This window comes from Capsicum annuum, chromosome 12 (genome assembly GCF_002878395.1).
Source record: "Capsicum annuum cultivar UCD-10X-F1 chromosome 12, UCD10Xv1.1, whole genome shotgun sequence".
NCBI lineage: Eukaryota > Viridiplantae > Streptophyta > Magnoliopsida > Solanales > Solanaceae > Capsicum > Capsicum annuum.
In genome coordinates this window covers 169,418,756-169,442,506 of record NC_061122.1, presented here as the reverse complement: position 1 = coordinate 169,442,506, position 23,751 = coordinate 169,418,756, and the positions used below count along the sequence as shown (strand labels likewise).

At 36.2% G+C, this 23,751-nt stretch overlaps 1 protein-coding gene across 2 annotated transcripts; it reads right to left on the bottom strand.

The window, feature by feature from the left end:
• Positions 1–3,480: 3,480 nt before the first annotated feature.
• Positions 3,481–21,849, bottom strand: LOC107850946 (30S ribosomal protein S16-2, chloroplastic/mitochondrial). 2 transcript variants are annotated; one of them, XM_047400438.1, is made up of 3 exons: positions 21,490–21,849; positions 20,417–20,462; positions 3,481–3,916 (listed from the first exon to the last, which is right to left on the bottom strand). In XM_047400438.1, exons 1-3 carry the CDS (start codon positions 21,620–21,622, stop codon positions 3,697–3,699), a joined length of 399 nt encoding a protein of 132 aa, XP_047256394.1. In that variant the 5' UTR covers positions 21,623–21,849; the 3' UTR covers positions 3,481–3,696. The 2 variants fall into 2 exon arrangements, with proteins under 2 accessions (XP_047256394.1, XP_047256395.1); XM_047400439.1 differs by lacking the exon at positions 21,490–21,849 and adding an exon at positions 21,020–21,090.
• Positions 21,850–23,751: the final 1,902 nt, after the last annotated feature.

Sequence of the window (23,751 nt, the reverse complement as noted above, 5' to 3'; positions counted from 1 at the left end):
AAGGTAAAGCACTAATCTTTAGGAAAGAACAAAATACCTTCCACAACGACAATATATATAAGCGAACGTTCAATTAAATACTAACAAGTAGATAGTACAAAACTCTCCACATTACAAGAAAAATCAATACCAAAACATCAACTTTAACAATTCTTCCTTTACATGAGTTGGGGCAACTTTGACAAGCAGTAATGTTAGGATTACCACCGATGAGATGATGTTGTGACAATAAATTACTCTTTCTGTGATCATAAATTACCCTTTCTGTGATCTTGTTACAGAAAGAAATTGAATATGTCTTGTTGGTATCGTTAGCTTTCTGTGAATACATCAAGACGATAAACCCCACTGAAATTGACCATTTGGACAGAATCAAAATTCAGCTACTTTAACTAAATTCAGTGAAACTGGACTATTTGAAAAACAGGGCAGAGAAACAGCAAAACAGAACAAAGCAAACAAAGCAGAAAAAAGGAGGATCAATCTCTTATCTGAAGTTGAGAAACAGCAGAGCTTTGGAATGTTGACTCCTCCAGGTAATGTCGCGACTTGTATTTTAATCAAAATCAAACTTTTAAAAGGTTTGAAACAAAAGTGACGCTTCCCTGCGCTTCACTCTTTTGCCATTAAAGCAGTCATTTTTTTTTTCCAAGGTCACTTTAGGTGGTTGCAGCGAGAAAGGGGAAGCACCGCTTTAAGCGTTGACGCAGACGCTTTCCTGAATACTGGATACTATACTACAGTTCTTTACAACTGGTTCAATGATGACAATCGCCAATCAGTAACACCTAAGCTGATGTGATAACAACAACATACCCACTATAATTCCACAAGTGAGGTTTTTGGGTGGGATCCATATTAGCAGAAAGCAGCAAAAGCAAGTACATAAACCCACTCAAGTTTCCAGGAATATTGAAAAGACTGGAACCTCAATTTCTACAAAATCAAGTGTCCTATAAGGTCCAGGTCTTCTAATAAAGCACAAAATTGCTTTTTCTCTAGAACCTCCATTATGAGAGAGTTGGAATGACACAAGTGAATTGTAATGACCACAAGAGATTGATCTAACCTTGACCAGAATTTTAGCTGATTAACTATAAAAATGGTAATAGTTAAAGTTTGCCTCCACGGTCAAAAGTGGAGTTGCAGGGGAACTCAATCAAATTCGATTCGTTAGATGCGAATGTTTGCCCTAGATTGAGCTATTGATGAGTGCTTATCCTTTAAAAACTTTTGGGTACAGTGGTCAGCTAGCATTGTGTAAAATATACCACCATCAAGTCCCATACATCTTTCTTTGAAACGACTCTTGATTAATCTTTTTCAATTTCTGTTTAGATTTTAACTTTTCAGCTAAACTTGATATAAAATCTTGACAACTCTATCATATGATACATATTTTTTCGTATATACAATCAAATGATCAATAGGAAAGAATCTAAACAAATAGCAGCTTTTACTTCATTAATCCACCATCAAAATCTTCTACTTTTAACTTAAAATGAGTTCTGCTTACAAAGCTGAATGAAATAGAGAATGCAAAACTTTTCACTCTGGGAAGAAACACAAACATGACAAAAGAAGAACAAAGAATGCAAATCTTTTCACTCTGGAAGAAACACAAACATGACAAAAGAAGAATTAGCTTAATCTTTCTATGAAAGTGCAAACACTTTACAGGGGCATCAGTTTATATATGTCATGTCGCCTAACCCAGACAAAGGAAGAATTAGCTTACTCCTATGAAAGTGCACACACTTTTCAGGGGCATCAGTTTATATATATCACGTCGCCTAACCCTTTCGCCACCTTGTATTTTTTTCAGGGGGTAGGTATTTTATATGATGTCTATCCAAACTAAATTGCAGCTGCTGCTGCAGCTTCTCTATTCTCTGAACATTTCTCTAAACGAAAGGCTTGAAAAAATACTGAAGAAGAACTTCAATTTACCGTAACTTACATGTTTAATATCACTGTGTTTAGTATGGTTATATGATAATGCAAGTTCTATTTTGAGGGCACATATAACAAACAGAAACAACTCACATACAAACAATATACAATATATGCACGTGACTAATCAAAACTAGGGTGAAAATGTTACCTTTTCATTTAAAAGCACGTGCAAATATGAACACGAAGATCTTAAATGAATAAAGTAAAGAAATCTGTTATTAGTGATAAATGACAAAATATGACTATTCTAGAGAGACTGATATCTCCAAAATAAACAAACAAATATTGATGTGCTGCCATTCAAGAGGAAGATGAATTTTGAAGAGTTGACGTCTCCTCAATGCGAAGAAGCTAAGGGAAAAATTGAAAGCCAACAGAAAAGCTGTAATCCCCATTGTCTGAAAGGTTGAACACAAACAGAAACCAAAACTGAAAACAAATTGAAACGTGAAATGTTGCACACATGCACAGAGGAACAAAAATTGAATATAAATAGAAGAGCGATACTCGCCAGAGTCTGAATAAGCTGAAAACACACGGAAAAATAATTATTGCAGCATAGAGTGAAATCTGAAACAGAGAAAATGAAATAAAACATAGCAGCAGACACATCAGTAATTTATACCTACAGCTAAAGCAGTCCGAGAAAGGCTGCAAATCAAGAAGAAAAGAAAAGAAATCAATGGACTGCACTCTATTGATTTCTGCTTTGGAGGAAACCAAAAGAACTTTCTAATATTTTCCCAGAGATGCATCATATAAGATCTCCTGAACCAAAAGGTGACCAGAAAATTTTGCTTGTACTTCACATAAATATGTAAGAATTGCCTCCAGACAGTTCATTAATTTCGAGGATTAGCTATTAATTTCCACCATCAATCGACTAAAATTTCAACACATAGCTCAAGGAACTAAACAATTCTGATCTCCATAACGAGACAACAAACTGAATTCCACAATTTCAGAAACTAAAGAAAGAAATTTGACGAAATTTATTCATCAAAAGTACCAATTTCCATAAGCCACAACATTGACTGCCAAAACAGCTTAGACTCCAATAATTTGAAGAAACAACTAACCAGATAGGTGAAACAGCAACCTGAAGAAAAAAACAGAACAGCGCATAGACTACAGAATAATAGAAGATTTACTGAAAGTAGGATCAAGGATATGCGATAGAGAATAAGAGAAAAGCGGGATGTAAGACGCATATATGAGCTGCCTATAGAAATGAAATCCACATATATAAGCAGCAACTCGTGGACGAAATTACTGGAATGGCCTGTAGAAACTAGGTATTGACAATAAGCATACATGTCGAACAGCATCTTTTCTCACATTAATATAATAGTAGAGATTTCATCATATACATCCATAGATTCTCTCTAGATACCAAACTAGCTGAAGTTTATTACTATGAATGCTCTTCAGTTTTGTTTTTTTTTTGGAAACCGTGGTGTCTTCCTGAACTTCTGTTAAACCAACGCGAAAAAAGTAAGTAAATGCGTAGAGCACAATGATCAATTCACATCCAAGGGGTTCTATTTTTATTTAAACATAGATAAGTTAAAAATATATCTGTTTAGGAAGACGAGAGAAAATTGAGACATGATCAGGGCATCTTTGAAGATGACACATCCTAAGAGTGCAAGTTTCAAACAGTGATACATAGCAACAAACATCAGCGCTGCAACATCACATACTAAAAACTATATATTCAAATTGTAGTTGTACAAAATACTAGTCAGATTCTAATCTGTCTTCATCAACTTCAGAACCAACTTTTGGATTGGCACTTTCAGAAGTCATGATGCGTCCAGTCATAGGATCGACTAATCGAGTGTCCCGTGGGCCGCCTTTTTGTCCCATAGCCAACATAGGTGGAGGAGGTAATACGCCTGCTCGGAAAAGAAGACGTTGAACTGGTTCTGAAGGCTGTGCACCAACAGATAACCAATACCTGCAGAACCACAAATATCAGGTAAGGAATTCACAATTGTCACTACAAGAAAAAAGGTTTTTAGCGACCACTTCTTAACGAAGGGACACAATTCCGGTCGTTATAATCATACTTATAACGACAAACTTTTTTTCTGGATGTTACAGATGATTTTTAGTTCAATACTAACAAAGGGACAATTACCTGTCGTTAAATTATATAATAACCAGTCGTCAAAGCTAAATTAATTAACAAAAAAGAGCTAGTTTCGCCTCTTTTTCTCCCCGCCACCCTCCCAAGTTAAAAGAAAAAAAGAACTGACGCACTACATTGTGAGTTCCCCAATTCCATCATCTGCCAGTTTCCTCTTGACTGATCTTCATCTGGGATTCTTTTTGCAGCTTATTGCTACTGGATCCTTCAATTATAGCCGTTTCAAGAATTTGATTTTGTCCCCAGGTATTGCGTGTGAATTGAATTTGAAGTTATATATGAAATAATGGTTCTGTTTTGCACTGGATTTTGCAGGTTCAAATGATCTACCTAGTGTCTTAGTCTGTGAGCTATAAAAGGTTGCCATGTTTATTAGTTGAGATGCCCTAGTGTCCAGACTACCATTTTTCATTAAAATATAATAATTGATTTCTGGACATTGACTACAGCGTGATGGCTTGTGCATTCGAATTAGTAATAGAAAAGGACTGTTGTCTAGCTCCTCATAAAGGAGGTTTGGTGGGAATAGAGCTTACCATATTGAAAAAAAAGAGACTCGCATGAACATGAAATAGTGATAACTGACTAGGGAGGCACAAAAAGTTGAATTTGTATGTTTATTTTGCCTTGATACGTCCAAAAAAAAGGAGAAATAGGTGCAGAGGTGGTTTGATTTTATTGTGTCGTCCGTAAGTCCTAACTCCAGCATAAAGGTTCTGGAAGATCCTTAAGTGGTTGTAGTAGATGTCTACTTAACTCGATTGTCCATGACCCCCTTACTGATGGAAGGAAGAAGGGCCTAAACATTGTAGCTTTAGTAATTTTATCTAGTGACAAGCCTTACTTCAGCATAAAATTCCATTGGATCTTTTAGTACTTGTAAATATCTAATGGCAGACCTCGTTTTGGCCTGTCTCTTAACTTTGCTATCAGTACACTGGATTCTAGAGTCATGGCAAGCTAATCTCTGCTCTTAAAGGCTAAAGAATTGTTATTTTCTTGGTACACTTACAAGTTCTCCTTCAGCTATCATCAGTACTTACATTTTTGTTCATAGTTAAGGTTCTCTGAAAATGCCAGTGGCTTCTTATGAACATTTTGAAACCAAATACGAGGATATTCATTAGGTAACATGCTAAAGCAACTAGTTGATGCAATTGTGAACTTGATTTGCTTTATTTTGATATCAAAACAAAACACATTAGTGCCTATTCACATCTCTTGATCATTTTGTACCTGAGATTATTCCCAAAACATAGATAATGTCTTTAACATGTTATACAATGATCTCCAATGTGACAGGTAGCTGATATTAAGAGGTTGAATGGACTGATTTTGGATCTCCATATGTTTACTCAAATACCATTATTTGGGAGACATCCACCATCAAGCATAATTTCAAATAGTCCAGAACCCAAGGGTACTATAACTTTTCTTTAGAATCTCATATCAGTATCTCTTTAACAACATTTTTGCAAGTGACTGATAATAAAGCATTTATCTTAATGAACTACTTATACTAATGTGAGGATAAAGTTGTTGATCCTGTCTTTTTCATTTTCTGTTTTAGATGTATTTTTATTATTTGTTTACACGTAAACAATGCGGGATAAGGTTAGTGTGGCTTCGGTGGAGGACAAGATGCGGGAGGTCCGTTTGAGATGGTTCGGACATGTGATGAGGAGGGGCACGGATGTTCCGGTTCGTAAGTGTGAGAGGCTTGCTTTGGATGGTTTCAGGCGGGGCAGGGGTAGGCCGAAGAAATACTAGAGAGAGGTGATTAGGCCGGACATAGAGCAGTTACAGCTTACTGAGGACATGACCCTAGATAGGAAGATCTGGAGGATGCGTATTAGGATAGAAGGCTAGTGACTTTTTCGGTAGGTAGGATAGGGCTTTACTTGGCCGGTGCAGTATTCTTGTTATGCTACATTACGATTGCTTACAATTCTTTGTTTACTACTCCTTATAGGTGGCGTATTTATGTCATGCCATATTGTTCCATGCTCTGTGTACGTTTTTGATGACTTATCTTATCTTGAGCCGGGGGTCTATCCGAAACAGCCTGCCTTGCTACTTCTCCGGAGGTAGTGGTATGGACTGCGTACATCTTACCCTCCCCAGACCTCACTATGTGGGAATACACTGGGTTTGTTGTTGTTGTTTACACGTAAACAATTCACTACAAGTCTATCACAAAATTTGTGTTGCTTGTTTCGCTCTTATGCTTATGGACATGAAAGCCATATAAGGTTCTCTATTCTGCATTATTTAGAGCTTCGTTCAACTCCATCAAAAATAATGCTTATTGTATGGGTGCATATAGTTCTTAGTTGTGTGACTACCTTTTTGATATAAGATGGTGTAAGACATGAGCACAATTAGCTAGAAATGCCTTTATTAATGTAGATGTTATGTTGAGGTTGAATCAAGACTTGACCGTGGTTGAGCTTTTACTTTCTTCAATTTTTCTTTCCTTTCCTTTCTTAACAAAATGAATTTCTTCAATCTTTCATATTCATGGGGAAATTTACATCATGAATTAGATATTTCTACTAGCAAATCATAATTTGTTATGTGTTTTCCCTTTTACTGTTATTTCACTATATGGAACAAGTCATATCAACTTCTGGTTCCATGTAATTGTGATTTATTTGTATCATCAATAGAAACCAATCAGCCCTTTTTCACTTAGAAAATTAAGTATGGTTTGTTGAATCATATGTGCTTGACGGAGATAATCTTCAGATGAGCACATTTACCTAAGGTGGATCTCTACTACTACTACAACATACCCAGTGAAATCCCACAAGTGCGGTCTAGGGAATGTACGCAGACCTTACCCCTACCACGTGAAAGATAGAGAGGTTGTTCCTAAGAGTGCCTCGGCTTTCCTTCAACAATAGAATCAAAATTAAGGAACCTCAACTATATTAAACCTCGAACAATAATTTAGTCCAACAACAGTTGCTGATTTACGTAAAACAGGAGCTCAATCAATGGGAAAAGAACTGTCCAAGTATGCTCCTTCCCCATCCAAACATGTTGTAGGGGATCAAATGACACTCAAAAGAAGCACATTTTCTGCAGCGTCATGACCCCTAGGCCAATTTTTGTGCAGTCATGGGACTTCTTGTCAACCAGATTATTGTCACTCTACACGACATTCTATCATACCCAAATGATTTCAGCACACCAGCAGGCTCATCAATTTTAGCAAATACAATAACATAGCATTGGCAGGTAAAATGTACTGTTAGAGGTGATCGATCTTGGACCCTCATATAGTTGTACTGGAATGATTACTCCAAATGTTCTTTGAATTGTAACCTATATCAAAATTTGTCTATAAAAATCTAAAGTTAACTATATACTGAGCTTAACTTCTTAAATTAGCAGCTCTATACACTATTTTATCCTCCTAAGTAAAACTGGTTCAGAGGACTGCGAGGGATTCCACAATGATAAAATTTAGCAGATTGTCCCTTTTCGTAAATATTGCAACTTACTTGTAACCCTACTTTCGCCAATTCCAGCATTCTCTTCTTTCTCACAGAGTAGCCCATATTTACCAATGACATCTCCTTACAGTTCAATAACTATTGTGACCTGCATAATTGGACTCCAATACGGCCATATCCTTTTTTTAATTTATGGGTAGCATACATATGTGCTAACAGTAGCTGCCTTATATGCCTTTGCTAGTGTCCTATTATTACCTATCCTAAGTGTTGTCAATGTAGAAGCTAAAGGAAGTACTTTTAAGAAAAAACAGTGATATAACAACTATATATGGTTTCATGATCATATCTGCATAAATTCAGAATGCAGGGGACCATAAGTTATTGATGTGCAGAGATATTTGTATGTGATTAACTTTGCAAGTTTTTTTAAGCGGAGGGTTTTTCTATCTCTACGACGTAGAGGTAAGGTCTGCGTACACTCTACCCTTCCCCGACCCCACTTGTGGGATTACATTGGTCTGTTGTTGCTGTTGTTGTTGACTGATCACATAGAGGTTGTATTTTAGGGAAGACAAAGCAATGTGTAATGTCGTAAGTGATTTCTTTTGCCCAAAAGAAACAAGTTGTATTTAAGAAGGGTGTTGTAACAAGCTCCGCCGAATTACAAAAAGGAACGGTGTCTATGCCTCACGTTGAAGTCATTACATGGATTCTCAAGCCTTTCTGTAAAATTTGGAAGTACTATTATTTTGCACGGAACGACTTTTTGATCTTGAGGAACTATTGTATATTTAAGCAACATGGCCGAATCAACAATAGGATATGAGCTCGGGCATTCCTGTGTTAGTATGCTTATATATACAAGTTATTGTGTCTTCTTTGACTTCACTCTACCATGAATATGCTCTGAGGAGGCAATATGACACAAACTTTATCTTAAGGTAACTTCTTTAAGATTGATTATAATTTTCATGTGCTCAATATATTAAATTAGCTATTTACAACTTTGGTTCTTTCTTTTTGCATGGCCCTCTTTTTGGGACAATTGATGTTTTTAGAAAGTATAATTGATTTTAGGCCCGTTTGGCCATGAAAGATACTTTTTTCCGGAGTTGGAGTTGGAGTTGAAGATGAAGTTGGAGTTGGAGTCACGATTGGCCATGAATATAAATTAAAGTTGTTTTTGAAATTTTGTGAGAGAAGTATGAGTAAAAAAAGTGAAAATAAGTAGCCGTTTGGCCATGAAAACTAAAATTTTCTGGAGTTGGAGTTGAAGTTGGAGTTGAAATTGGAGTTGGAGTTGGAGTTGGAGTTGAAATTGGAGTTGGAGTTGGGTTTGGCCATGTCTTTTTTAGGTTTTTTTTTTTTTTTTTTTTTTACTTTTGAAAAAAGTTTTTTAAATATGATTTTATGCCCTAACTTTTACAAACTATCAAAATCACCCAACTAAAATTTACCTACTAATGGAAAAAGAACACAACTAGCCACTATTATAAAAATAATTACATATACATGGCCATATTTAATGAATTTCAATTATGACATATATAATATTTACATTAATAGCCGTTTTCTCATATTTGAAAATTTTAAATATGGATGTTATATTAACAGATCACTGCTTCCTGTTTTTTAGGTAACAAATATTATCTTTCAAACAAATTTATTTTTTTAGGAATTTATTTAATTTATTTCTTTCATTTTCCTTTCCTAAAAAATAGAAAATGATGAGTTATTATTAAATTTTAGGGTGCCGCTAATTTATTTCTTTAATTTTCTTATACATGAAAGATTTTACTGTGTGCGAATAAATTATTTATGTAAAACATGCTTTGCATATTTATGGTATATTATATCATATACCATAAATATATAAATATGCTTAGTATGTTTCTTTATACTTTGTATTTTTATATGTGTGTGTATATGGTATATACATGGTATAAACTTCATATATAACATACTTTGTATATTTATATTATAAATATGCTTAGTATGTTTCTTAATACTTTGTATATTTATATATGTGTGTATATGGTATATACATGGTATAGACTTTATATATAACATACTTTGTATATTTCTATTATAAATATAATACTTTATATATTTATGGGTATAAATATAAATTAACAGTAAAATAATGTCTTAAATAAGGAAGAAAATTAAACAAGGGATAAAAATAATGATGAGAGAGAAAAAGAGATATATATTAATTAAGATAGCATTAAGTTTGAAATTATAATTATCTTATTCTTTAAAACTAATATATACGTAATATTGCAAAAGTAATGTTATAAAGAGAGTTTTATGTAAAAATTTAAAAGATTAGGGTTATATGTAATAATAATAAAAGTTGGAATTGGAGTTGAAAAATTATGAAAACAACAAAAACCTGTTTTCCTTTTTCAGAAAAATTTTCTGGAATTATTTTCCGAATTTTCATGGTCAAACACCACAATTTTCAACTTCGGAAAAAAGGGAAAAATTTCCATGGCCAAACGGGCCCTTAAATTCAGTAAAGCTTTATTGGGCAAATGGATGTGGGGGTTCGGGATAGAGGTACAAGCTTTATGGAGTGGGGGTCATAGGTGTTAAATATGGGATTAAGGATGGGGGTTGGAAAACTAGAGATATTGTTTTGCTTTACCGGTGTGATTTGTGGAGAAATATTATGAAGGGATGGGATTATTTTGTAGAAAGTATCTCATTCAAGGTCGGAGATGGGAGGAGAGTAAATTTTTGGGGGCATAAATGGTGTAGGAATATAATTTTGAAAGATGAATTTCAGAGTTTGTATAGGATATCTTGTCAACAAAACTTGACAATTCAACAAATTAAAAGGCCACAAGGTGGAGAAACTTTTTGGGATTTGAGATTCAAAAGAGATTTTCAGGACTAGGAAGTCAGTGAGTTTCAAAGATTGATAGACTTACTCCATAGGCAAATCAATCTAGGGGATAATCCTGATGTGTGGTTGTGGCATCTTGAAAGCCATGGAGTGTTCTCTGTGAAGTCTTTTTATGAGAAAATATTGGTTAGAGAAGAGGTTGAGTTTCCCTGTAATGTTGTAATGTTATATGGACTCTAAGTATCCTGAGGAAGGTATGCTTTTTTACTTGGCTAGCCACTAGAGGGGTAATTTTACCAGCGAAAATCTTAGAAAGCGGAAGGTTGTCTGTGTTTGTTGGTGCTTCATTTGCAAGGAGACGAGCGAGGACGTGAATCACCTTCTTCAACATTGCGGGCTTACCATGAGATTACGGTGGGATATGTTTAGGACGTTTTGCACTTCTTTTGTAATGCCAATAACTGTGAAAGATCTGATGCTTATTTGGAAGAGTGGGAGAAAAAGGAGAAGAGGAAGGGCCTGGAACATAGTTCCAACTGCATTAATGTGGATAGTTTGGGGAGAGAGAAATAACAGAGCTTTTGAAGGTGTAGAGTCGAGTTTCTTGCAGTTGAGGAGTAGCCTCTACTCCCTTATTTCTTTTGGTGAAAACAAAAAGTTCCTTGTTGCTTAGAGGATTGGAAAGGAGTTTGTAGAGAATCATATCTTGTAGTGTCTTGATCTTTTGGTATAACCTGTGTATACGACCTTTTTGGTCATATAAGTATGAATGTAAATACTTGATAAAAAAAAAATGTTATGCGATAGTAGGGCCTGGAAAGGGGACATTGGGGAAGCTGGTATATACTCTCTAACTGCAAAGTTGAGCCTCAATTGTATAACCACTCTTGCCATATCATAGGGGTGTATGCCCCTAACTGCTATATAGATATATAGAAAGAAAATCTCTATGGGAGGAACAGAGGCATGAGGGAGTTTTCGGATTTCATTGAAGATATGAAACTGATAGACCTACAACTAGAAGGCAACAATTACACATGGTTCAATGGGGACAATCTTGAGGCAGCCTCCATAATTGATAGAATTTTTATATCAGAGTGGGATGACAGCTTCAATAACACAAGACAAATTGCTCTTCAAAAGGGACAATCTTGAGGCAATAATTGATAGAATTTTTATGTCAGTGGTATGACAGCTTCAATAACATAAGACAAATTGCTCTACCAAGGTTCAGAACAGACCATAATCCTGCAACATTACAAGGAGGTGAATGGAATAAAAACAAGTACTTTAAGTTTGAAAATTGGTGGCTTGGCACAGAAGGATTCACTGACAGAATCAGCATCTGGCGGTGTTCTTTTAAATTCTCTGGAAGACCTGACTTCATTCTTGCTTCAAAACTTAAGGTTCTACAAACCAAACTTAATGAATGGATTAGGAGTGAACAACGGAATCTAGGATCTAAAAGAAGAAGAATTCTTAAAAAGCTGGTTGAATTTGATGAGACCATGAAAGACAGAGAATTATCAGAAGTGGAACTTTCAAGCAACAATCCAACTTTACTTGAGTATGAGGAGTTGCTCAAAAGTCAGGAAATCTCATGGAGGCAAAAATCCAAATCACTACGGCTTAAGGAGGGCGATAGGAATACCAAGTTCTTCTATAAAATGGCCAATGCTCACAAAAGATACAATAACATTGATCAGTTAGTAATACAAGGGGAACTCTCGGGATCCTACCAGAATAAAAGGGGAAACTGTAGAGTATTCCAAGAAGTTGTACACTGAAAAAAATAGTTGGAGACCTGCTTTCAGAAAGAACAATTGTCCCGGACTCGGAGGAAGAAAAAGTGCATTTACAAAGAAATTTTGAGGAAAGTGGAGTTTAGAGCTGCTTGAAAATGTGTGCAATTGATAAAGCCCCGGGTCCTGATGGTTTCACTATAGATTTCTTTGTGCAATGTCAGGAGGTGGTGAAAGGAGATATCATGAAAGCTTTTGAAAACTTATATGATCAGGAAGTTTTTAAAAGAAATCAGAATGCCACCTTCATAACCGTAATACCTAAGGAAAAATGTGCCAAAGAATAAACAGATTTCAGACCCACTAGCTTGATCGGTAGCATCTACAAATTGCTCGTCAGAGTTCTGACAGAGAGAATGAAAGGAAAGTGGCCAAACTTGTTGATTCTCAGCAAATAGCTTTCATTAGAGGTAGACAGATCATGGATGCAGTGCTAATTGCTAATGAGGTTGTGGACTCTAGACAGAAACAAAAGAAGTCAGGAATTTTGTGTAAACTTGACATGGAAAAGGCATATGATCATGTAAATTGGGAATACTTATTGAATACTTTGGATAGAATGGATTTTGGAAGGAAATAGGGTCCAATGGATCAGACACTGCATCTCCACAGTGAGGTTTTTAGTCCTCATAAATCCTTTGGATTCTTCCGTGTATCGAAGGGACTCGGACAATGGGATCCTCTATAGCCATTTTTGTTTCCAATTATTATTGAGGGTCTGAACAACATAATTAAAACCGCAAAAGTGAGGGGATGGTTAAGTGGTTTTGAGGTTGGTAGAAATGGAGATAACAATGTGAAAGTAACTCATCTGCAATATGAGGATGATACTTTGATTATATGTGATGTTGAGGAAGACCAACTCAAGATTTTGAGAGTGACTTTGGAGCTCTTTGAGGGGTTCTCTGGTCTGCACATCAATTGGAGGAAGAGCTACTTGTACCATATCAATGAAGTGCAAAGCATGGCATCTCTAAATTCTAAATGCCATACTGGGTGGGGAAATAGGTGTTTTACCTCCAACATATTTAGGGATGCCTCTGGGGACTAGATCTCAGTCTTATGAGATTGGAACAAGGTGGTAGAGAAGTGTAAGAGGAAGCTGGCAAGGTGGAAATCCCAATATCTGTCCAGAGGTGGGAGATTACAACAACAACAAAAAACCAGTGTATTCCCACACAGTGTGGTCTGGGGAGGGTAAAATATACGCAGTCCATACCACTACCTCCAGAGAGAGGTGGGAGACTTTGATAAATTTTGTCCTTGATGCCCTCCCGACTTATATGATGTCTGTGTTTCCAATTCCTCAAAGGGTCATCAACAGATTGGACAAAATTAGAAGAAAAGTTTGTGGCATGGAAACAATGAGAAAAGGAGATATAATCTGGTCAATTGGGATGCTGTAACAGTGGGTGGGTGAGAGACAAGATGAACTGGTATCAAGAACCTGAAAAATCAGAGTAAGGCTCTCAGAATAAAATAGTTATGGAAGTTTTGCACTGAAAACCAATCCTACTGGATCCATCAGTGCAAAGTATGAAAGGGAAGACTACTGGATGACCAAAAATGTAACAACACCTTATGGAGTGCTAAGTTGCTCGGACTCGGGTACGGGTGTCCGATACGGGTACAGATCTAGAGGTCGGATTCTTCGCAGTCTCAATTTAAAGATTCGGGGATATAGATCTAGGGATGGATACGGGTCCGGGAATTCGGCAAAAAATAATTTAAATATCTAAAAATAGAGTTATAAAACATAAATTATGAGATATTAATTTTTTTTTAAGAAGGTAACATTTAAATTATGAGATATTATATGAAAAACTTGAGGAAAAAATGTTGTTCAAGAAGAAAATCTTGGAAGGACATAAAAGAAAAGCAATAACATAGAAATTTCTATATACTAGGTATTCCATTTTCTTTAATTTCACCTTAGCTTTTGTTTTGATTACAAAATTTCTTACAACTATCTGGACATTTCCAGTAGATTTTGGTCAAAGTACCCAAAATCGGTTGACCAGATCGGGTATGGATCCCACACCCATGTCGTGTCGACACGGGTACGGCACCAAAAGTGAAGAGTCCGAGTAACTTAGATGGAGTAACTTAGATGGAGAGTGTATGGAGATCCACTGGATCATTGTGTGATGAATTCAAAAACAATACAAGGATCAAAGTGGCAAATGGGGAAAGAACGGACTTCGGGAAGGATGTATGGTTCGATGTGGAAAGGCTAGAAAATTTGTTACCTAAGTATCACACCAACATAAGTCCATAGCTAATCGTTGGTCACCTCAAGGGTGGAATTTTATTTTAAGAAAACAATTAAATGATTGGGAGATTCAAAGAGTTGCTGATTTTTTCAACAACATTGGTCTACTAAATGGTTTTTTTTTTTTTGGGACTTTATTGTGGAAGGGCAACAAGGAGGGGTATTTTCAAGGTGAATTGTACTTATAACGGTTGAATCACCACAACCAGGTGACAAATAACTGGCATTGGAAAGGAATCTGGAAATCCAAAATACCGCATAAAGTGTCTTGTTTTGTGTGGTTATTAGCTAAGCAGAGCTAACCCAAGACAACCTAATGTGGAGAGAGACCCCATTGTGTTCAAGGTGCCTGTTTTGTGGGGAAACTGCTGAGACAGTAAACCATCTTTTTCTACACTGCAAAGCAACTAGTCAGCACTGGAGACTATTACATAGTCTCAAAGGCATGTCACGGGTCACGCCTGAAAAGATCAATGAAGCCATTCAGAGTTGGAAGAAGCTGGAAGGCAGTCTAAGAGTAGAGAGAGATGGAGAATTGTCCCTGCAAGCATTTGGTGGGCAATATGGAAGGAGAGGAATTCCAGATGTTTCGATAGTATTGAAAACAGTATGCAAAAAGTCAAGCTTAATTGCTTGTTGCTACTGTGTTTTTGGTGTAATCAGTTATACTCAAATGACAATATCTACCCAATTGATGTACTAGACTCAATCAGATAGATGGATTTGATGTACTTATTGTATATATGGCTTAGTACTGCCTATGTACTGTTCTATGAAATATAAGAAGCTACTTGTTTCAAAAAAAAAAGAGCACATGTAATTATCTAATTATTTATATAATTGGCAAAAAGAAATCAGTTCGCTAAAAATGCTTATATCAAATAGATTAGTTGTCCTCAATAAAGGGTTTTAAAGATGAAAAAACAAAATTAATGAAGGGAAAATTCAATCGCTAAAAGGAAGGTTAACGACCGGACTAATTGTTGTCGCTAAAGGATATTTAACGATCGGATGTTTAGTCCGACCGTTAGCTTTTAATATCAGAGCTTTTAGTGACCGGTGACGGCCAATTTTTACCCCGTCATTATTGACTTATGGCGACCGGATTTGATCTTTTTACGACCAAATTTCCCCTGGCTAAAGACCATTTCTCTTGCAGTGTGTGTGATCCTGACAACTATCTGATGATTGTATAAGAACCTACAAGTTTTAGTTCTTGCAACAACTACAGAAAGTCACAGTACAACCATTTGAGCACTATTTTCCTTTTGGACCTTTGCAAGTCTAAAACTTGGGTAGCCAGTAGCCACTATATCATAAACAGGAAACAGGCAATATCAGCTTCAGGATTTATCCTACTATTAGTTATGCTCCGTCTTATACAAATTAATATGTAACAGTGATCAAGCACTTTAAGTGTTCGTCCCTACGGTACTAGCCACCTTCCTTTTCCTCACTGGCTAATAGGTCATAAGTCATCTGATATACACTAGAAAGGAGTGCCAGTCCCTTCAAGAGGTCACTTTGCAAACACCTATAAGACTGCACCTTTATTTGGAAATATATTGAGCCTTTTACATGAAATTGCTTTATGTTAAAGCCTGTACTAAAACAATAATCAACTTAATCCTTTGAAGGGCTCACGAAAAACAGTAGCAAAAACAAGAAGTTTATGCAGCAACACAGTGCTAGTTTTTTCTACAAATTGGAAGAAAAAAATCGGACATATATCAACTATAATCTGACTCCCTGACTAATTGCATTGATATTTTTGTCTTTTCACCAACATAATTTACATTGGTCCATAATCTCCTTAGCTCCAGTTGCATATTTTCTATACAATTTCCTTGATAACTAAATTCAAATAGCTTAATTGATCTCTTGTACATATATGACATAGTCACCCTAGAAATTACCAAGAAACACTTTAAATTTCTTCCTTATATACTCTACAATAGTCACCCTAGAAAATCCCCACTTTAAATTGCTGCACCCAGTAAGCTCCTTTTCCACACTCACTCATACTTTAGAGGCAGCTCATGAAAAAATTTTGTTCATGTTTTGTTTCTGATCAAGGCATTGTATTTCTACTATGCATCTGACAGCAATCTACTTTGGCCAGCATATTCAGCCAATTCGCACGATACCTATATTCTTTTCGAAGGACTACCAACCAGATGGACATGAAATTTAAAATAACAAATTAGCGAAATCTAGTCCACATGACTACAATGTTATTCTTGATCCTACAGCTATAAACCAGTCTTAACCGTTCACATTCATAACCATTCAAGAATTTCAATGATTTTGTAAATTAAATAAGCTTTGATCGTATACCAAAGATATACGGATGCTGAACTTCCACCGTGATACAAGTATTATCATGATCATGACACTTTTGAGTATTTTTGAAGACTAGTCACTAAAGGGCTCTTCTGTCATTTCTCTATTATTTGTAATGTTGTATAAATAGAACCTTGTAGGGTTTATTTCCTTAGTTTATGTTGAGATTGTAAGAACACTCCTCTTGAGAGAGAGAGCTCCAAAACCGAAATTAGGGCATAGCATAAGGGTGGATTCTCTTGTGTGTTGCAAAGTTTGATACCTTGGTGCTTGAGAGGTGGACGCCCTCTTGTGTCATTGTGAGAGTTAGGTGCCTCTTGAGTGTGGTGTTAAGGGTCCAAGAGTTACCATTCTTGGGTTCTTAAGATTACAACTTCATTGTGTCTAACTATCTATCTTTATTTCTTGTTCTAGTTTCGAGTTTCCCTTGAATTGTTGTAAAACCCGTAGGTTCTAGTTGTTGTAGCCTTGTTGTTCTTCATTGTATTGTGCTAATATAACTTGTTGGTTGGCTGTTTTGAGAGGTTAACACTCGTTGTTCTCTCTATTCTTGTTATAAGTAATGAATCCGAGAGTGGTCACCAAAATAGTCTCGGGTTTCCTCAACTTGTGGACTGTTTTGGTGTATGTTTTCTTGTGTTCTTGGTCATCCTTGTATCATTTAGTATCAAAGCAACCTTTGATTTTGTTCCAACAAAATCAATCATGGGATTGTTATCTTGAAAATTAAAAAACAAAGTGAAAAAGAAGAAAAAAAGAAAAAAGTTATTGTTCACGTTTTTAGGGTTTTTCAAAAAACTTGATTTTTGTGTATTTCTAGTGTTAGATCCTTGTTCCCTAACACTATTAGAGTCTAGAAATTGCAAATCCCAACAAAAAAGAAGTGTCAAAATTGAAAATCCCCAAAAAAATACTAAACCCGTTTTTGAGCCTAGGTCAAATTTTGAGTTTGTAATTTTGTGTTTTTTGTGTTTTTAGTGCTAAATTTGTGTTCTCTAACAGTATAGGAGTATAGGGTTCGAATTTGAGGGATCTCATTGTGGGAGGTTGTTTTGAACTCACGTGTGTTTTGTTTTGTAGGATTTGTATTGTATTGTTGTGTATGACGTTGTGGACTGATTGGGTGTCTTGATTGGACTGTAACTTGAAGGGTTAATTTTCGGTACCACCACAATGGAACCCGAGGCTTCAAATGCTCATACAATGGACAATAATGCCATCAATCTCATTTTGGCTCGCCTTGAAACTATATCCCGAGATGTGGCTAGGTTGAATTTGGGTCTTGAGAAATTAGATACGGATGTGGCATCAATGAGTGAGAGATTAGAACGTGTGGAAAGACAAAGGAGTCGACCTTTCCACCCCTCAAAACATTTCCCCAACTAATACTCCCGAGACCTTGCACCAAATGTTATATCCACCAATTGCCACAAATCAAACCAATCTTTACTCCCGAAGCCGAGAATAAGATAGACCAAGCCATCCTCCACTCCACCAAGTCCAACAAGAAGGGCTTGGAACCGAAATCCACCACCAAACCCAAACCCTCCCATCCAAACTCCACTTGACCAAAAACCTCACTATCCAAATCCAATTCCGCCACTACAAGCTCCACTTAACCCAAATAGACTCATCCATGTTGAGGGTTATGGTAGGGGAGGACAACATGATGGTTATGGGCCGTATGATGATGTTTACTTGAGGAAAGAAAAAATGAGGGATAGACATGGGGGGTTAGGCCGAGAGGTGAGAGATGGTCACCCAAACCAAGATGCAGGTCTCAATTCCATAAAAGTGAGCCTTCCCGTTTTCAAAGGTGAGAGTGATCCCGAAGCCTCCCTTGCATGGGAATCGTCTTGTGACAAGATCTTCCAACTTAATGATCTCACCGAAGAAAAGAAAAGTTGCTATGCTATAGCTCACTTCGAAGGGTATGCTAATACATGGTGGGAGTATGTTAAACGGTTTGGGAATGAGATGATTGGGGGACAACCTCCTCCTTAGTTTCGGTTGAAGAACCTTATGCGGCAAAGGTACTTGCCCAAGACTTACGGGCATGAGCTCCTTGCCAAATTGTACAATTTGAGACAAGAGAGCAAGCGTGTTATGGCTTACTACGATGAATTTCAACAATTGATGTTGAAACTTGACCACCGAGGCGAGCAAGTAAGTCATGACATTGTGCGCTTCAAGGTTGGGTTAAACAAGGACATCTCCACTCGCATGACGCTTCACAAATTCGACACCATAGATTGCATCCTCCACGCGGCTTTAGAGGTTGAGAGAGAACTCATTCATGGCTGCCCAAACCAAGGCCACCAAGGTTGTCCAAAAACATCCTCCAAGGTATAGGTATGAAGGTAAATTGAATTCTACTTCCAATCCCAAGGGATTTCAATGCTTCAAGTGTCAAGGGTGGGGGGCACAAGGCTAGTGAGTGCCCAAACCGGAGGAATATAATCCTAAGGGAGGGTAGATTGTACTATCTTGGAGAAGAGGTAGGCATTGAATCGGTTAAGAATGATGGCAAACCGCAAAATGGAGAGCAAAAAGAAGCCGAAGTGCAAAATGAAGAGTATGTAGAAGATGTGTGGCCGCAAGAAGGAAATTGTGAAGTGCCTTTGTAAAAGAGGTGAGCCCGTGAATTTGTGGTCAAATTCCTCTCAAGATGGGGAGGCTGAAACAAGTATGATAAGGATCATGACACTCTTAAGTATTTTTGAAGACTAGTCACTAAAGGGCTCTTTTGCCATTTCTCTATTATTTGTAATGTTGTATAAATAGAACCTTGTAGGGTTTATTTCCTTAGTTTATGTTGAGATTGTAAGAACACTCCTCTTGTGAGAGAGAGCTCCAAAACCGAAATTAGGGCATAGCATAAGGGCAGATTCTCTTGTGTGTTGCAAAGCTTGATACCTTGGTGCTTGAGAGGTGGACGCCCTCTTGTGTCATTGTAAGAGTTAGGTGCGTGTTGAGTGTGGTGTTAAGGGTCCAAAAGTTACCATTCTTGGGTTTTTAAGATTACAACTTCATTGTGTCTAACTATCTAGCTTTGTTTCTTGTTCTAATTTCGGGTTTCCCTTGTATTGTTGTAAAACCCGTAGGTTCTAGTTGTTGTAGCCTTGTTGTTCTTCATTGTATTGTGCTAATATAACTTCTTGGTTGGCTGTTTTGAGGTGTTAACACTCGCTGTTCTCTCTATTCTTGTTATAAGTAGCGAATCCGAGAGTGGTCACCAAAATAGTCTCAGGTTTCCTCAACTTGTGGACTGTTTTGGTGTATGTTTTCTTGTGTTCTTGGTAATCCTTGTATCACACAGCCTGCTGAAGCAACCGAACTATCATGTTTGAGTAGTATTACGATATTCTTTGTCATATAACAACAAAAGCACCATACATGAACTGAAAGTAGATTAATATATTATTGTCTAGTATCTACTGAACCCCTTTCACTGGTCCTCCTTATATTAAATTAAACAAGAGTGAAAATACCATACAAGAATCTCAAAATTATAAATGGAACACATTGAATGGGGAATCACAAAAAAAAAAAAAACAAGTTTGGAAATTGACTTACTTCAATCTGTCAAAATTAAGACCCATCCGTTTGCCACCATCTTGACCTGTACAAAACAAAATTGTATTCATCAGCACCTCAACAAAACAAATACTATACTCCTTCATAAAATTATTATGACGATTAAATTGAATACAGTTCTTTTAAAACTCAATTTTTGAATTCAAGATTCAAGAACTGAGGTTTCTGTCAACAAAACCTTTATACAGTATAAATTAAAGTGAAAGATGAAAATTTTCAAATGGGCTAATCCAAAGTGAGGTGAAATGACTGATGCCTAATAGCTAATAACAAATTGCAAATAAAGTGGATTGAGAGCAATGAGGTCTCGGGTCCAAATAGGAATGGCAATGGGACGGTGCGGTGTGGGTATTTTCAAAACCCACAAATTTGATAACCTCACCGCATATCTTTTGAACCCGCATAAACCCGCCCCACACCACATATCTTTTAAACCCGCCCCACACACATACCCACGGACACCCGCACCACACTGCATTTTTAAAAAAAATTGTAAAAACGCTGCTAAGAAAATTTAATTTTTTAAAAAACAAAAATTAACCAATTTGACCAGGTTTTGCATAATATTTGACATACTAGCACCTTTAAATGGCAAAATATAAGTTTCTGAGTTGCAGCTACGCACAGGTTGTAACGACATGACACATTAATATAAAGACGTGTAATTCTAACTTTTAATTTCTAAAGCCCTAACCCGACCCGACCCGCAGAAAATGCATTATTTTTAATTTTGACCCGCTTAAACCCGCACCGCCCGCCCCGCCCCATTGCCATTCCTAGGTCCAAATCCCAGCAGAACAAAAACACATTAGGTGATTTTCTTCCCATGTAGAGAGAGTTAACTGTATATTCTGTTGGTGGGAGGTGGGCAGGTATCCGTCATATTAGTCGAGGTGACCAAAAGCTGGCCCCGCCAGACACCACGTTGTCAAAAAAACAAAAGATAGCTAATAACAAATTAATAAGCAAAAATGAATAAATTAATTTGCAATGACAACAGCATAATCTATCTAATAAAAATAGGTAAAATTGAGTCTCTTTGTAATTGTTACCTGGGAGAGGATTGTAGTAACCGAGGACTTCCAAGTGTTTGCCGTCTCTAGGAGACCTGCTATCGGCAGCCATTACTCTGTAAAACGGTTTGTTTTTGCATCCAAACCTCGATAACCTTAATCTCACCACCATTTTCAACAACTGACAAAATGCAAACGGTTATCCAGCAACGGCAATGGACGCACTGGAAAGGTATATGGGTCTTTAAAATAGGGTGGTTTAGGGTTTTAACGAGAGTAGTTGTTTTTATTGGGGGACTACTTGTTAAAAATAGACCTTTTAAGTCTGTATTGTTACAGAGCAAAGAAAGAATAAAGAAGAAATTACAAAGAGAATAGAGAGTAATTCTTACGATTGTAAATATAATGAACAAAAAAAATTTATTTATAGAGAAATTTACTTCTAATTTGAGTAAAAAATGATATTTCAAATTCTAATAGATATCAAAGTAGATCTTGATAAACATTCACTATAATGTAAATATATTTATAACATTCCTTCTTGAATGTCTAATTGGTAGATAATGTGTTTCGTTAAACTTTACTAGAAAAAATCTAGTAGAAAAAAAAATTTAGTGAAGAAAAAAGAGTACACATCTCTAATAATATGTATTTCGGTTGTCTCATTAAAAACCTTACAAGAAAAACCCAGTGGGACAAAACCTCATAAAAGAAAAAGAGTACAACGCGTATTAACTTCCCTAATGAGAACATCATTGACCTTTGCATCTCGATCTTGTGCAATATTTTCTTGAAAGTTGCAATTGGAGAAGATTTGGTGAATAAATCAGTCACATTGTCAGTTAAACGAATTTGTTGCATGTTAATATCATCATTCTTTTGTAGCTCATATATGTAGTAAAACTTTGGCAAAGTATGCTTCGTTCTAGCTTCATTTATGAATCCTCTCTTAAGATGTGCTATGTATGTTGAATTATCTCTGTATAAAATTGTGGGTAGATTGTCATATTTCACACCATATTTTTCTCGAATGAGATGTATCATGGACCTCAACCATACACATTCTCGGCTTGCTTCATGAATAGTTATTATCTCAGCATGATTCGATGAAGTGGCTACGATAGACTGCTTTGTATATATCCAAGATATGACAGTACCACCACATATGAACAGATAGTCTATTTGAGATCGAGCTTTATACGGGTCAGATGAGTACCCAACATCAGCATGACCAGTAAGATCGGGACTGCAATCTTTAGAATAAAATAAACTTATGTATCTTATCCAATTTTGATGTCTCCTAGTATGAGTAGAAATATATCTTGCTAACAAATTAAGTGAAAGTCTATATTGGGTCTTGTAGCTTTTTACAAGATACATGGATGTACCAATTGTACTAAGATATGGTACTTCGTAACCAATCCAAATTGGTATATTTCTCATTTCAGCAAATAATCTTATTGCTTTTGAAAACTCTCCAAGAGTTTCAATAATTTCCAAGCTATAAGCTTATACAATATAAGGATTGTCAATAAGTTTCCCAAAAACTTTCATGTTTTGAATCCTTAAAGAAGTTTTCATACAAATTTTGTCAAAGTGACAATATTCAACATTTTATTTGTGACATCTTTAAGTGTTTGGACTGCAAATCAAATAAGTTTTCACTTACCAAGATGCATCCTTTCATGTCACTTGATAAATGTTTCTACGTCAGCATGCTTAAATTAACGTAGAATTCAGATCCTCGTAATCTTTCACAATATTGCGCCAATATTGTGTCAAAGATATTGATGATATATCATTTTGTATTGGTTCACAATGCGACATAACATTTTGAGATCTCATCACTTCATTATTTTCAGGTACATGAACCTCTCATAAGGTTTCATGAAGTGGTATGTTGTAGGCTCTTCAAGAGCGCATTGCCTTCTTATTATGATTATTTGCTCCTTATTTTTCAAGGACTATTTCATTCGGAACCGATCAGTCTATCACGTTTCACGCATGCATAAACTTTGTCTTTTAGGAACACAAAATAAGAGCACGTATGCTTAATATGAGATACTTTCAACATTTGACTTGAATTATCTTTTGGATGAGGATATGGTGATAATTCCTAACATATTTCATAGCGCTTATAATCTCCCTCTTATGTTAGGAAACTAACATACATCCTCTACTTCTTTGAGAAATCCATCGTTGTTCATTATGGTATATTCATTAATCGTATACCGTACATCGAAATTATTAGATGGAATAATTGGTTTTCGACCTTGAACCAATCGAGGGGAAAGAAATAAT